This window comes from Dermacentor albipictus, chromosome 1, assembly GCF_038994185.2.
Source record: "Dermacentor albipictus isolate Rhodes 1998 colony chromosome 1, USDA_Dalb.pri_finalv2, whole genome shotgun sequence".
Taxonomy (NCBI): Eukaryota; Metazoa; Arthropoda; class Arachnida; order Ixodida; family Ixodidae; genus Dermacentor; species Dermacentor albipictus.
Window position 1 is genome coordinate 421,529,740 of NC_091821.1, and position 17,491 is coordinate 421,547,230.

General features: G+C 42.4%; 1 protein-coding gene across 1 annotated transcript in view; it reads right to left on the bottom strand.

The window, feature by feature from the left end:
• Window positions 1-3,971: 3,971 nt before the first annotated feature.
• Window positions 3,972-17,491, bottom strand: part of LOC135896733 (metallo-beta-lactamase domain-containing protein 1) — a 31,922-nt gene continuing 18,402 nt past the window's right edge. Inside the window, exons 5-6 of the mRNA XM_065425233.1 lie at window positions 17,360-17,474; window positions 3,972-10,687 (exon numbers count right to left, since the gene is read on the bottom strand). Of these exons, the coding sequence (XP_065281305.1) occupies window positions 10,467-10,687; window positions 17,360-17,474 (336 nt within the window). The 3' untranslated portion in view covers window positions 3,972-10,466. The remainder of the gene's footprint in view (window positions 10,688-17,359; window positions 17,475-17,491) is intronic.

Here is a 17,491-nt window from a genome sequence, read left to right on the forward strand (position 1 = left end):
TCTGTTGGCTTTCTATGGCCATGATTATAAATATATATATAATTACGGTGCAGTTTATGGGTAATATGCAGGCAAAGTTCGAAGTTTGTGGATTAATTACGGCCTTAGCAGTAAACTACGTATGCAAGCGATACGGAGCGTTGCAAATGTGTTTTATGAACGCAGAATTTGTGCCACTGCTCCGGCATAACTTTAAACGCTACAGAGATCAAATTTAGTAAAAGAGTGGTGGTGGTGGTGGTGGGGCATTATGGTCAATGTTATGGTTATGTTATGCAAGCAAGATTTCAAACGATGGATAGATATAAAGCCAGATGATGCAAGACACTATGAGAGGCATTCCACCTAGTGGCAGACATGAAATATGGGTAGCTGACAATGATGAATAAGTGCAATTCATCCCGTTCTGCTTGAACCACCTTGTTCGAATTATTTTTAAGTGACTGTGCAAAAAAAAAAATGGCTTCCTCAAACTGTGGCTTTGCATGAATCATATTCTTAAAATAGTGGTGCGTGTTCCAGCTAGAGCACAAGTCTCAAACTTAAGCCAGTGGCATCAGATAGGAAAAACTGGGAGGAGGAAACAAAAGATAGACCATTGATGCCAACTGTGATCGATGGTAAGAAAGCTTATGTAAAAGGAAAGGGGGGAAAAATATGCAAGCACTCCTGACAAGTCGCCATGTCGAGCTCACAATTTCTCAGAAAATCTGCAAGGTATTCCGACGAGCAAGAACGTTTTCTTTCTTTCTTTCTTTTTCTTTATTCAATACTGCAAACCTTGTACAGGTCCAAGCAGGGTGGGTCAAATGACAACAAAACAATAAACAATAATAACAAAGTTAAAAAAAACAAAACATCAAAGTGTGGCGAAAGGCAATAAGGAATCATTCCAGTCCGTTACCGTGCGAGGGAAAAATGAAAACTTGAATAAATCTGTTTGCGCAAAATACGGTGTCAGGGAATTAGGATGATGGTGGCGTGTATGCCTTGACGTTGAAAGCGACAGATATGGAGAAGGGTTAATAGCTAGATAGTTATTCCAAAGCAAGAAAAGAAATTGCAAACGTAAATTTTTTCTTCGTTGTTCAAGACATTGTATACCGGTAATCTGCATTAATTCAGAGGGTGAGTCATACGGGGAAAATTTAGAGTAAATAAACCTTACAGCTTTTCTCTGTACCTTTTCTAGGCGGGTGATATTGTGTTTATTAAATGGGTCCCAGACAACGCATGCATATTCAAGTTTAGGTCTAATTAGTGAATTGTAAGCAAGTAATTTTACGCTAGGGGGAGAACTTCTTAGCTTATGTCTTAAAAAGTACAGTTTACGGAATGCGGAAGAACAGATGTTATCTATATGTAAATTCCATGATAAAGTATTAGTTAGTGTGACACCCAAATACTTATATTTAGTCTCTTCCAGCAAAGGTGACGAACCAAGTCTGTAGTTAAAAGAAAGAGGAGCTTTTTTGCGCGAGAAGCGAAGAAAGACGGTCTTATCTGTGTTAAGTTTCATGTCCCACATTTCACACCATTCAAAAATCTTAGCAAGAGAGGAGTTCAGATGGATTTTGTCGTTAATTGAAGTTATTTCTTGAAAAAGCACACAATCATCTGCAAACAATCTGATTTGGACATTCGGATCAAGTTCAGCAGCAATGTCATTAATATATAATAAAAACAATAATGGCCTCAGCACACTTCCTTGGGGCACGCCAGAGCCGACCGGAAGGCAACCTGATTGCTGCTCATTAACTGTTACAAATTGGTAGCGATTGGTTAAATAGTTTGAAATCCATATGATTAAAATTTCCGGGAGTCCAATACGTCCGAGTTTTAAAATTAGTTTGTCATGGGGAACTCTATCGAAAGCTTTACTGAAGTCAAGAAATATTGCATCAATCTGCCCGTTCCTATCGAGACATGAAGCGAGTGAATGTATTACTGTCACTAATTGTGTAATTGTTGAGTATCCTTTTCTAAACCCGTGCTGAAAATTAGAGAGGACTGCGTGTGCATCTAAAAATTCATTAATCTGGTTGGCAATAATATGTTCGATTAGTTTACAACATGATGATGTAAGTGATATTGGACGATAATTTTGTAATAATGTGCGGTCACCTTTCTTATGTATTGGCACAACCCTGGCTATCTTCCAGTCGCTCGGTAATTTTCCATGAAGTAATGAAATACGAAATAAAATAACTAGAAACTTTGCAACAGATTCCGCATATCTCTTCAAAAACACGTTAGGAAGGTTGTCGGGACCACATGATGATTTAGTTTTTAAATTTAGTAACATAGAAACTATGCCAGGGTATGAAATAAAATTTACATCACAGGGGTGAAACACTGTGTGATTGGATGGACAAGCACCGGATTTAGAAAACACACTGTGAAAGTAGTTATTGAATTGGTGCGCAATATCCCCGTGATCGGGGATATTGCGGTTTTGATTGTAGACCAAGAATAAATATTCCAGAAACTAAAAATTAAATTCAGGGGCTTTAGGTGTCAAAACCACGGTACGATTACGAGGCACCCTGCAGTGGTGGACTCCGGATTAATTTGGTCCACTTTGGGGTTTTTTGACATGTACGTGTACCTACAAGTACACAAGCGTTGTTGCATTTCGCCCCCGTCGAATTGCAGCCGTAGCAGCCGGGATCAAACCCACGTCTCCTCGAGCTCAGCCGGCAACGGCATAGCCACTGAATTACTGCGGTGGGCATAGTCCAAAAATTGGCCAGTGGTCTATACACCCTTAATGCAGTCACAGGCTGGTCTCACTTGCGAGTAAATTGTACACACAGAGCCAATATTCAATCATCTTTGCCACGTTGCGCTGCTTACAGTTCAGGCTGCCGCAGAGTATAGGTGATGTTGGCTGCCCACACGGCCTAATGCTCCAATATACACTCGTATACAGGGACATTAACACGGCCAAGATGAAACTATTGAAGGACTCCGATGAAACGTTAAAGGGGCCAGTATTGACACAAGGGGAAAATCCATCTCCCCGTTGCAAAGGGAGTGCACCACGTGGCGACGACATTACACTCTCGTTAGACGGCACGGCTTCGTGGGTGTGCGTGTGTGTGGGTGGAGACGTTCGTTCAATGCGCTTTCCCAAACAGCTACAAATCCTCCGTCCCCTTCCACCTACCCTCTGCTATGTAACGACAAGTGCCAAGCCTTCGCACTTTCATCTGCTCAGTGGTGGCGCGAGACCACAGAACACCTAAAACCAACTTGCAGGATCTTATACGGTTGTCACATGGAACATTTTTTATCGCGATCAAGCCCGATCTGGATCGAATTTCTCGGTCGCGATTGGTTCCTTTCCGCAAGCTGCGCGAGGGATTCAATCATGGTCCACAATTTTGATCTGGATCAGGCACGATCGCGATAGAAAGTGGCCGTGTGACACCGGTATTCATCACATTAATACCCCCCCCCCTACGCTTACGTAGGGGGGGGGGGGGGGAGGGTGAGAGATGATCATCCCCGGGAGGAGCCCCCACATGAACACCTCAAGCCTCTGTAATTGTGTGGCTTCTCCTCTCAATGCTGGATGGTACCCGGAATCAAAGCTGTGGTTTGTGTGGCTGGAGTCGGTGATCGCAGTGAGCTCTAGTAACTTACTACACTGAAGCCATACAGTGCACAAATGCCATTTCAGGGGAGGGGTACATAAAATATCAAGGCTTGTGAAGCTAAAAGGTTGAAATGTGCGAAAATTCGAGAGAGCCGTGTGGATGTTCTTGATGTGCTAAGTGGATTTGGGAAGCAATTTTGCACTGGACTAGCGGTACTGAAAAATTGCACTTTATTTCATGCAACATCATAGAATAAGTCTGTCGCGGTCAGTAACTGCTCCTAAAGAGATTTGCAGAATGAATTAGCAAAATTATTGGTACATAAGTTTAGCATTAATGAACAGCAGCATTACACCGAGACTAAGCCACTTGCCGACAATTAATATATTTTTATTCAGAGTACACAATTGTAGTTACAATGGTTCACAAATAATGACTCAAAGATCAGACGCACCATCATTTCAGTGAGCATGTCTTGCGTATTCTTTCTTTTCTTGCAAAACGCACTTACAAAATGCTAGAAAAATGCAAAAATACTTGCAAATATCTTGGTACAATCCTGAAAAATCCTTTGTAGAATGCACTATATAAACAAGCATTTCACAAGCCCCAAAAAGGATGCTTAAAGCAATCTTCCTCTAGCTAAGGTAAAATGCAGTGCTGTACTTGCAATAACAGCAAGCACAAGAGCCATTTGCTAAATTTGAACTATCAAAATGCATACACACCTAGACCCACTAAGTCACTGTGACTTGACGAATAAGTGTCACAGAGGGGCCCAATTTTCTGATAAATTACAGTGTCATATATACACAGAGGCAACCAATTTTTATTACATGAGTATATCCTCGACTAGCCCGTAGAAGGGAATGTGCTTGGCAGAGACACACGAGAAATTAGTGCTTACAACAGCACTACAACAAGTTGGGTAGACTGCAATGTGGTCAGCGAGTGAGCACATGCAACAAGCCCATTTGTGACAGTTTCTCAAAAATTCAGTGCCTGCAACAGACTGCCAGAAATTCAGACTCCACAAGGAATCACATGGTGTACACTTCGCCTGTTACTACTGAAGAACGAACAGCACCAAGGTGTTACAAAAACAGACAAGGCAGGGCCTGGAACATATTGCTAAGTAAGGACTTTCACCCACAAGTGCTAATCAGCTCTCTTAAGTTAAGCCACCAGACAGTGGAAAGCAGACCCCAACACATTCATACAAGCGGCCCCCACCACAAGTCAGATGGCGATGTAAAACATTTAACATACGATTCCGCTTCATGCACATCTGAGTCTTGGCTCAGTTCTGCCATGATCCTTTTGTCAATTACATGGACAGTCGTGTGCAATATAAGTGCCAACATGGTGCGTGTGTTCTAAAGGGCCCCAAGACTGCACAGCAGCATTGATAAACTAAATATTGGTGTAATAAATCCTGGTAACTGTAAAGGTGTTTAGTTCTGCAAGTATTCATGTCAGCGCTGCCTTGTAGCCCTTTTGAACACACACGGGCACCGTGCTGCAGCCTATATTGCACGTGACTGTATTTTCAAGTTTAGGGAAGGCACTGTGCTGCTCACAAGTCTGCCGAAAATTTCTTTCCATGCTTACCTCACTGGCTCACTGCAGTGTGCAGTACTTATCAAGCTAACACCAAAAATTATAACCCTGACTGACTGCTAAACGTGAAGTGCCTTTTTTAATATCCACATGCAGAAAATACGAAGTCATCCACTTGTTCACTGACTTGCTCGCACTTCGATTCATGGTATTAGATCCAGCAAAAGGACTATGGAGGGTCAGTAAGGTTATACTTCAAAAGACCCACTGAACTACAAAGACACCCCCTCGCCAAACAGGACAGGCAAACCCGGCAGAGTAACTGGCCACTACTTACAACATGACCCACACATTTAACGTGTCACTTGAGTGGCTGCACAGCTCGAGCCCCAGATCAAGGTGGCAGTCAGACCTGCTACGTAGCAGAGGGATCCAAGAATCTTCGCACCTGGACAAGTTGCCATTGCAAACTGAGCTTGGAAACATGTCACGCAACCCTAGAGAGTGAAACAAACCTATCAAGACTGAAACATTTCTAGGCATTGCTTGGGATGTCATAGGGCTAAGTCAGGTTAGGAGGAGTGGTAAGGCATACACTGTACTGGGTAATGGTCATGTGTTCTGCTACAGAGGCCTTGCTGGCTGGAGAGAGTACGATGTAGGATCCCGAATTCATAACCAGGAAGCTCAGAAGTGCACAAGGAGTGATGAACAACAACGGCACAACAACTGACATAACACTAAGAGATAGCAATATAACAGTATGAGTTACAGAGCAAATTACATTACTATGTTCTAATGAGATTAAAAATAAAAACTAGCCAGGACATGTACTGTGTAGAGCAGATACAAGGATAACAGAATGAGTGGCAAAGGAGAGAAAATACAGTTGACAAAGGATTAGATGAAGTGAAAAGACTAGCAAATTTAGAGGGTTGGGTTTGGCTGGCTCAGAAAAAAAAAGGAATTGGAGCACTCTGTGAGAGAGCTTTATCCTGCAATAAACATAAACCAGCTGACAGTGATTTTTACATGTTATAAAAACACCAAAGAGAAACATAGGCTGATCTGTATTAGCAAGCTACCCTTCTAGAGTACAAAAGAAGCAACTCTTATCGCGAGAGGAGGATTGGTAAGCCAGATAAGCAAAAGACTGGTGACAACATTGCCTTGAAGTTTTTGCGCCAGCACACCGTAACTACGGATTTTAAAGTTGGCAGCTCAAGCCCAGCTAATTGCTTACCAGTAAAAAATGGACTACACTGTATTTTACAGGAGCCAAGAATTGAACTTTGCAAGTTTAGACAAATTTTACTGCACGACACTGTTTATTTTGATTTATTTATTTGTGATGCATGAATCAGACCACAACGGCTCTAATACGAAAAAATACTTTTAAATTTATGACATGACACTAATGTACCAGTGCTGACGTTTCAGTGTAAAATAAGGAAAAAATGGAAGTTAGATGCTAATTTCTTTTTTCTTCCAGTAATCAATCTCCTACCGTGAAGGAAATGAACAAAAATGGAGTTGCGAAAGAACACCATCTGTTTAGACACACTTGGTTTTTCTCTTTAATGTCATGCCAAATCTCCTAAACGCTAACTGAAGTGGCCACTATGGATATGCATTCAAGGCTAGTGCTCCTTCAGGCTAGCGCAGCCAAATTACGCTTGCAGTGTTTCCCTGCCGTTAGAAGGATATACATGACAAAGCAAAAGCAGCTCTGTACTGAACAATCAAGCACTGGTGCTGCAACACAAAATAAATCTGTCTATCCCCCAACTGTAATGCCTGCATAAACCCTGTGGGTACCACATAAATAAATCATAATAAATATCTATCTCCAGCCTTCATAGCATTGCCTATTACATGTGAAACAGAGTACAGATATCCAAAAACAGGAGGAATAGAGTTCTGCAACAACCTCTTACATTTTCATACAAAACAACGGAACAAGAGAAATCCTTGTGTGATGCGTTAATGAACATTACCACAAAGCGTGAAAGTAGGCCTAAGGCATTGAGTGCAAACAGCACAGAGAGGCTAGTGCACAATTAGTATAAATGTTCCTTAATAAACTGCCACAAAAGAAAAACTATAAGAAATAAAATGTACAGAATGTAGAGAAGTGAAACTCTAACCAGGCACTTCTCATTCATCTGACAAAACCACATAAGGCACCTTCTAATAGAGAAGGTGAGAAGGGGACCTGAAGTGATGAGATCTGAAATGAGATCTAGTAGCCTGCTAGCAAAAAAAGGCAATCACTTCCAGCTTGAAGTGAGTTATTGGCCATAGTGAGCCATGAGTCCTCCAGGATATAGTATGTGTTAAATACCAAGTTATGCACATTAAAGATAATCTTTATGCAGTATACACACTAACTTTAAACACAGGCTCAAGAAAATGTTCGCCACATTTAAGCCGCAAATCTGCTCTAAAGCATGGCCACAACATGGCGAAGCCACACACTATCACTAGATACACAACTAAACTTGCAACAGATTTTGCTTTAGGTTTGTGTCAAACCAGCAGCTTCACTTTCCCTGATAAAAGACCAACCATCTGATTAACATCTCAAGGCATGAAATCAAGTATTCACAGACAATATAAGACAGGCTATCAAACTCTTTAGTTCACCGTGAACCAAGACTGATGCACTTTATGGGCAAAGGAAAACAGGTTGTAATTGCAGTAACTGTTAACTTGAGTGGTTGCATTCTAATCATGCCTATGGACACACACACAAGAAGAGCAATATGGTATTCCCATTTTAGCATTAACTACATTCATTTATAACACACAGTAACTGAAAGACTGAGTGAAATGTCAGCAGCTTGCTCTTCTGTGAGTAGAATGTTTTTGGCTTAAATTTGCTTATTCTTGGCACCAAGAACTTGATTTATCACAAGCACAGACTACCATAGACCAATTGTATGAAAAAGCAAGAGGGGGGGAGGGGGGTTGTAGCAGATGCTTCCTCAGTAAACATACTGCAGATTATACAATAACAGCAAGCAAAACTTGTAATGTCCCAAAGCCCACTGTGTCGACATTTCGTCATGCTTTTAAAAGACAGCATGCATACACAGGTGCACTACACTCAGTAGCAACATCAAAGAATATCAAATGCAAAGCCATTCCAATCGTAACGAAATTTTGGACTGCATAAAAAGCCTAGTTTCAAACAGTGTAGGTATAAAGCAGCCTCCGAGCAAAAGTTTGCTTTTGCAATATCAGTACATGCATCACGAAAACCTTGCAAACACAAACATTTTTCAAATGCAATGTCAACTATATTGTGAGCATAAGACCTCCTGTGTAAGTTCACTATAGCGTCGAGCAGAATTGTTCACTTATTGCTTGCAATATCTTATAGGTACGCTTTAAAATGTGCGACGATTTTCATTTATTTATCACAATGAGCAGAGGAGGGTGCATGAAATTGCTTTCTTACACCTGCTTTTTTGATTATTGTTGGGTTCATATCTTTGTGACAACAATCTTTCTTTTTAATATAATAAACAGAACTTGCTAGATGCTAGGCAATGCCTGTCATTCCTCAACATCTGAGCTAAGATTATTCCTGTACTCATAGACAGAAGCCTACAGTTTTATTCAAAAGACTGCCTGTTATTTTCGCAACTCCAAGCTAACCATTTTCATTTGCATACTCCAAGCACATTAACACGATGGTAGTCAGCTGGAATTTTTTGGATTTTATTCCTATGCCTTATCAGAACACAAACAAAGAAATCACATCACTGATGAGGTGGTAGCAACGTCTAGCGGCAGAGGATGTTACCACAGCACTGATACTATATACAGTGATACCCCAATAATTTGAATTGTCTTAATTTGAATTCACAGATAATTCAAACAGTTCTGTTAATCCTGGCACAGTCCTGTGTATTTGAATAGCGAAACAAAAACTCAAACAACGAAACTCAAAAAACTGTACAACAGTTATTTATAAAATTTCTTGCTCCCACGGGCTGCTTTTCGTAGAAACCCAAGCTAAAGGCGAATGCTCGATGCATCACTAGCTACTTAATGTTACATGCCATAAAAATGAAGAGGAAAGATGCGCGAGAAGCCTAGACTAAACTGGAATAAGCCGAAAGGTGCGCGCTCTCCTTATCTGGCTTAAAAGGAACACCTAGTGTGGACTTGATCACGTTACAGGGCGTGCTACTTTAACAACAAGCTGCCGATGTTTAGTCACTTGACCTAAATTAATAAGACTAAGACGCATGAAATTGAATTCTTAGCTTGTTGATGAAATTATGCTCAAGAGAGTATACAGAGCGAGTAGGTATGCACACACCTTGAAATTTCGTGCTCGTGTTGTCTCCTTTTTATCCTTGTCTTCATTTAGTGCTAAAGGTTTAACATAAAGTTATGCCTGGTTCAGTGCAGAATTTCTAATAAAGTCATTAGTCAACAGTGTGGTGGATTGTTCTGGGCTAAAATTTTGCCTTCTTCGAAAAACAAAAATGAATTTGTAGGGTGTGCCAGGCAGAAGAGTGTTACATTCACTTTTGGCAAGGAAACAATTTTATATGAAGCTACAATCCTTGTCAGGTTGACGCAAAATGTCTTAATCCACAGGTGGATACTGCTGCATAAAAGAACTATAGGGCATCATTGTGTGAGAAAAACATTCAGGTCATTCTGGGGTACTCTTTTACACTTCAACTTAAAGTAATAACCACAACACCAAAATCTCAGAAAAGAACAGGCATTCGCATGCAAAACAAAATAGAATTACAGTGCATGCAAAGCCCTTGTTAAAGGCAAACTATAAAGCAGACAAACGTTTGTAAAATGAGGTATACCGTACTTGGTTATCTTAGTTTATAAATTCAACACACACTTCGTTGCTGCAATTGGGGCGATATGCAAGTGGGCAGGTCAATGCATGGGCTAGTTGTTCAGGAACTAGTTTTCTCACCTGTTTTACATTTTACCGAAGTATTTAAAAAACCCTGGAGAGTGCCATTGGTTTCCCTTGTAGGGTTCTCAATTTGATCTTTATAACATGTATACAGTCAGGTGTACAAATCTGTCATACTTTGTTGCAAAACTATTCTAATAATACTGCTGTAAGAGTGCATTCTGCAGTCAGCCTGGACATAGAAATCACTCACAGGAAAGAGGGGCATACATATTCTGTCGTGACATGAACAAGTTGATGCCTGCCACTTTACATTCATCATCACAGACAGTGTCAATAATAATTATTAACTAAAGCTGAACATGGGCTTAACAACACAACTTCCTAGATTAGGTGCGGCGTCAATTGCCGTCCTCGATGCCGTGAGACTCCAAGAGGCTTGCATGCTTCTCTCGCATCTCCTCGGTAACCTTGAACATGGGCCCGTGGCCGGGTATTATGTAGTCAGCTACGTCTAGGATCATCTGGCGGCTCCTGCACTGCTGTTGCGGGTCCTCGCTGCCACCTACCTCCTTCCACAGCTTGGGGTTGTCAATGTCTTCCTCCTTCTCAAACAGGTCGCCTGCAATTGAATAGGTGCCAAGGAAAACTCTTGGGAAACGCTCAAAGTCATCATGCCACTTTCATGGCTGTAAGGCTTTCGTACTAGGACCACTCTAGAAACTGCTTTGTCTATTATGTGCTTTGTACCATTACGTCCTGTGGCCTTCACGGTCACCCCCATGGTTAACATCAGAGCCAATTTCTGGCTTTACGCTTCCGTCTTGTCTACTGCAGAGTGTACATGCCTGAGCTGGTGCACTTTAGATTTCATATTGTTGCATGCTGTTTTGAATTGTGGCCACTGCGAAAATTGGTTTGCATCTAAGTGGTGGTCCAGCCAGTTTAGTATTTGGAGCAATTTTTGGAGCAGGAAAAATGTCGTCATGGAGCAGTTTAGGTGCAGCCACACCAGCATTTTGGAGCAGTTTCGGGGCAGAAAAACTTGTCTTTTTTGAACATTTGGAGCAGAACAGCAGTAATCTGTACCCATTTGGTGAAGCTTGTTATTGGGACACAAACTGATGGCAAATGTCTCACGTGCATTCCAACTGACAGATGTGCTTTGATGTGCTTTACCGCACTAGACAAAATGTGTATTACGCCCAATAACAATGCTAGAAGCTCGACAAGACACTATGCGTCTATGAATGGTGCCAAGACGAGATGCCTCCATACGGTGTGTCGCAGAGATGGCGATCGAGAACAACATTCGTGCCATCCTGTACACTCACTTTCATTGTGAGGCAGTTTGCCGATTTCCTGTGTGTCATGTGGCCTTTGAAAATAGACACGAGTTGATTAGGCGTAAAACACTTTTGTCACCGATACCTGACCGACCTTTCGAAGCACTACCTTTTACTGCCCCCAAGGGCTCAAATCATAACAGGCACATCCAAAAGGCATGCCAGTACAATTATTAGACATATCGGTGCTCATACTGTGACACGAGACGGTGGGTGCACGCGTCTATAATTAAGGAATACAGTCGCCGACCATTTATTCGGACCTCACGGGGACTGCGGAAATGTCCGAATAAACAGGTGTCCGAAAAAGCAGATTATGAAAAAAAAAAAAATGAAATCCTTTATTTCCACGCACTTATTCGGGCTCGGCAGTAGGCTTGAAGAAATCGCGAATGCGCCGTTGCACGCTGTTCCGTTTACGCGCAATCAGATAAGCCTTAATCTCGGAGAGGGTCGTACGGTCACTATAGGCGGCTGAAAGCACAGTCACTGCTTGTACACGCTCCGCATGCGACGGCAGCGTAGCACATGGTGCGTCAACTTCCAACTCGGTCATCGTCCGGCGGTGCAGCAGAAACCTGACGAATGATCTCGCCATCGTCGAGTTCTGCGCATGTCAGTACAGCAGTGTCAGCACCTGTGAAACTGTCAATGAGACGGTGTCCGGAATCTCAATGCAACCACTGCGCAAGTCTCGGCAGAACATTTTCCGCGTCGGTAGGGAGCACATCGGAAGGCGACAAATCTTGGGCCTCCCGGCACCCGCTTGCCGGCATTCCGCAGCGCAGTATGCGCGGGCACTGTCGGCGCCACTAGACACTTGACGAGATGTTTCCGTATGCCGCATTGGATTGCCGAAACCTCGACACAGCACACAAAGCAAACACCACCGTGCCGACACCAGTCGCACAAACGAAAAAACGCGGCAAGAAACAAATCAGCTGCTGGATTGTCTTGACGTGGCTTACTAAGCTGAAACCGGAACTGCTGCAGAGCCATTCTATTGAACTTATAGGCAAAAACGATGACGATGAGCGGGGATTTCCAGTAGCGCCACTTCGTGGAGCAGCAAGGAAGCTCCGTTCAAAACAAAAATGGCGTTCAGCAAGTCGAACCATGCAGCGGTCAGAGTCGGTGCATGGTGCCCTCGACCGAGTTGGCTCAAGGAGTGTCCGAAAAATCAGACGAGAGGTTGCAAGGTGTCCGAACCTTCGGCAGTTGTTATACATTATGGTCTATGGGGAGAATGGCGGTGCCGCGAGGCTGACCGAATAATCGGGCATGTCCGAATTTTTGGAGTCCAGAAAATCGGTCGGCGACTGTATGTATTGTGTACCGTGACAATTGCACTTTCACACTCTTGGTACGCTTCACCGCAATACTTTGCTTTTGCTTCGCCGCGTAGCACTGCTGTATTGAGGCGAAGCTAGCTTTCGAGAACCGCCATCATGCACCGCATTGTGCTTTCCGAACTTCGAAGCCATTTGCGAGGATTACAAAGGCGGAGTCGGCACCGTTGCTAACAGTGACGAATTGTTTTAATGAGGACCACGACACCGAACAGCAAGAAACGTGTTCGCGAACGTCGATGTAGCTAGGCTTAGTGTTCCCGCTGTGGTGGCTACAGCAACACACGGATCTGTGCGAGAGAGTGCCTGTTTGCGGCGGTGAGGTAATAAAAATGACGGCGGTGGTGGCTTCGATCAATGCCGTTTTGGTCCTGTGGTCATGGCAAAAAGTCCGGAAAATCGGACGGCAAAGGGTTTATGCGTCCGAAATTTCAGACGTTCTTATTTGTTGATTCTATGGGGTACGTGGCGGTGCAGCACAGGCTTCAGAATTATCGCACTTGTACAAAAATTCAGTTGTTGACTGTAATTGAGATGCATAACAACTTTTGGCATGGAAATTTTAGTAATTTGCGTTTTCGCCAAGAAAAAAATTTTTTTTTCAGTCCCTCCATTGCAATATTTTGGTTTACGCTTTGACTTCACCTCACAGCATGTTGGCGAGAAAAACAAACCAATTGATTTTGATGCATAAAAAAATGGGTAATGTATCCGCAGCACGTGATTTTTGGTTCTTTTTTTTCGTACTGTATTCTTTGTATGTTATGTGCAGGGTGTTTCCGCAAACACACAAAAGTTTTTTGAAAATTGCTTGTGGCAGGCAACACAATTCTGGTCCATGAGCTGGTCCACTCGAACAAGCGGATATTACTTGCACAAAAAATTGAAATGCATAGTCGGCTAATCAAGAAAAAGATCATTATGTTTTTAACTAATTACTTTATGGCACGTACTGCAATGTACAAATTCTAGCAGGTGAGACTGCAAGGCACATCCACTTGAAAAGAATTGTGTGCATTACAACATTTACGAGGTATGCGTCATAAAACTTGTGGTAAAATGCACTGTCATTCCACTTACTTTCTCGACAAAACGTCATTTTATGCATTGAAGCAGAAAAGTGACTGGAACGCCAATGCATTTCTCTGAAAAGTTTGGCAATTATTATCTAAAAACTGGTGTCATCCTGAGAATTCGTTCCAAACGGATCCGCCTTGCAAACTCCTTGGCTAGAATTTGTGAATTGCAATATGTGTCGTAAGGTAATTAGTTAAAAACTTAATTCGTTAATTTTTGTTGGTTAGTCGATCATGCATTTCAGTTTTTTGTGCCAGTAATGTCCGCCGGCAAGAGTATCCAGCTCATGGACTAGAGTTGTGCAATCGGCCATAGGCAATTTATAAAAAAAATTTTATGCCCTCAATAATAAACAGCTGTACTTGTTGGTTTCTTCAGGCTTCACATCTCAAATGTACTAGGCTGCGTGTCCCAACGAAAACTTTGCTAACTACTGTCTATGTGGCCCCAAATAGCTGAAATGACACGAGACATATCACGGAACTAGGGATATGCTCAACAAAGGTGCCTATCAACAGTATTCACAAGATGCATTAGTCTTTTTTCGCTGGTTTCCCGGTGACTGAACGCGTGTCATGCAAGTGGTGCTCCTAGTTCACGCTCCTGAATGCGATCAGAGGCCCGCTCTATCACTTCACACATATAGGGCCGCATACGTATACTTTCATATGCACAGAAGTGTGCAATGTCGATCTACCTTGAGTAAGCATACCTTCACGATTTAGGTTCTTACGAACCTATGGTGATCATGGTTTTTATTCCTCTCCAAACACACCATCATCTCTGCCACCATTGTTTGTATTTCCCGACAATATGTTACGGGGTGTAGTTGAAGTGCGAACCAAACTAGTACTGCAAAATGTGGGGCTCAATTTTTTTTTCCTCAGTGAAAATGCAAATTACTTCGATTAAAATTTCCGTGGCAGAAGTTGTCCTTCTCAATTGTATCTACTTTTCTGCATATTTTTTCATAGGCCACCCTAGTGTTTTACCAACATCTAAACATAGGCCAAAATAGCATTTCTGACAAATTTAAGCTTTCACTTCGAGCTTGTGCACAGCACAGAGGCAAAAATAATATTTTAGGAGATAGTGAGTTTTAGGAACAGATCTATGAAAATAGTTCCAGATTTTCTTCCGTGACCATTTCTTGTTGAAAAATTCCTCAAAAGGCTATAATTTGTGCATTTTTACCTCCGTGATCAGGGTTAAATAACACAAAAGTAGTTTGTGAAACTGTTTTCTAATGAAAAAAATGTTCAGACAATGCAGAAATGCAAATTTTGAAGAATGCACGAGACAGTTAATTTCTGGCAGATTTTGCTCTGCACCTGCTTTTCCACCGTTTTGTGAAATTCAAATCGCCCTCATGTACCCAGTAAATTTTGCAACTAATGTGCAACTAATGCTTTATTTTTTCAAGTTTTTGAGGGAAATTAGTATTAGTGTAGTGCCACGGTTGGCGTAGCATGGCCCTGCATGAAGCGTTTTGGTGTTGCTGTCATCCATGTACGATTTCACTGATGACTATCACGATGCAGACTGCGCCGCTTCGTTTCGATTGGAAGCTGGCACTGTTTTTGATCTTTGGGTTGCACATTTGCAATGCCCTGCACTCACCGAGCTCCGAAAGTTGTCAGAAATAGCCGATGTGCAACCAAATACGTCCTAATTAACGAGAGTTTATTGCATTAAATGATGCATACGCCTGTTGGAACCAGAGGGCGAGTCCGAATTATCTGATTTTCCAAACAGCCTTGGAAAAAAAAAGAAGACAAAATGAAAAACTGACCAATAATGAGTTCAGTGTTGTCCCAATAAAATGTCGCACACTGCCACACATGATAATTTTTTTTTTTAGGTGTTCGGTTTGCAGCGAATTATCACCAGTATGAATTTGTCCCTTTGCACCAGAACATGCCTACAATGTCCGAAATTTCTGGAGGGTGTCATGAATTCTGTAGCAAAGGACACATGTCTGATCAGATTGTATGCCCGTCGTAAATGATGTTAATTTTTAAATGTACACGAGCACCAGCGTCTACTCTGGAATGCAAGGCGAGTCGCATAGTGGATGCACTTGACCCACGAGATTAGATTAAAAAATCGACGACTGTGCTCACCACTGTCATGATTTGAATGTTGAGTGCCCTTATCAGCACAAGTTCCCAATACATAGAGACTTAGGTTTAACGCACAGTTTTGGCAACATTTCGTTCTTCATTGTCACTACTATGTGATAATGTGGCATTACTATCGCATACTGACTAATCATGGATCACGGAACTACAATGAGCACTGCAATGTGACAGAACACAGATGAACAGACAAAGCCAACCATGCACAGTTCATGCTCAATACAAGATTCGTATACAACATACTTTCTGATATAACGTACTATTCTTCTTGCTTAGTTTAGTATTCCTATATTATCAACTGACCAACTGGACCTTTAACAAACCTGGCTATAATGGACTATTGGCTAAAACAGACATCTTTTTGGGCAAATTTTGTCTGTGTGGTGTAAATACAACTTCACTACAGCATCACATGCGTGTAGCACACTGCTGCACGCAATTATTTCTGGCTGCTTGCTGAACCTGCGAAAATGCACTCTTGCTTCTCAAGGCACGACTACACTAGAAGCAAGCTTCTGGCAACAGCGTGCCATGCAATGCCCCACTGGCAGAGAATGTGTCAACCGTGCCAACGGACCATCACCGACCACTGCTGTCGGCTTAGTGGTGAGCATCCACTGAAAGTGCAGCTAGGCCTAACCAGCTTCAAGGCGAAGTCGTAGCATATGGTGTTTTAAAAACAATGGCTGACGATCACAAAATGCACGAGTTTGAGAGTCCTTTATTTTTCAGCGCAAGCCATCAGCGGTCGGGCTTTCAGTGGTTGAGCCATCTCGCATGCAGCAGCGACGAGACGCAGCCCCAAGTTGAACTTGTCCTATACTGTGGCTCTCGTTCATGCTACAGATTTGACAGTGGTCGTTGCTTGCCACAAAAGATAAAATGCAGACTTCGGTTTATACTACCAGCCACTGTTTTGCATGCAGAATGAACAGTAGCTAATGTTTGCCATTTGCGGTGGCGACATGCTCAGGCCCGACGGCCGGATGCCTTCCTGCCACTGTGCCAGCAGTTAATCTTGCCATTGTGTGGGGTATGCATGCTCCAGTACAGGGAGACTGCCATTTGTCAGTACGCAGTGACAGGAAACTGGCGGACAGGAAGATCCTGTGCAACATGGTTGTACAATTACCACTGAACTCATTTCAGTGTAGTTATTTACTTTAGTTTCAATGTTCTTATTGATTTTGCAATCGCTTACAGGTTAGACAGTGGTATGTGCACATTTACACCATTTCACAACGTACCGCGACCCTAATTTTGGACAGAACGGACCTCGGATGTAACGAACATTTTTCGCTCGAACATCACGGTCCGCTGTAACGAGCAATGACTGTACTGAGTTCTTAATCGCTGTCACAGTAATATAGCCTAGTATGCGTACCTGTTATGGCCACTGTGCCCAGCTTTGCTGTTTTCACCACGACGCTGACATCAGTCAAGGTGTGGCCTGGTGTGGGAATGATTTGGACATCAGTTGCAATCCTATAAGGTTCGTCCTAAAAAATAAAAAGAC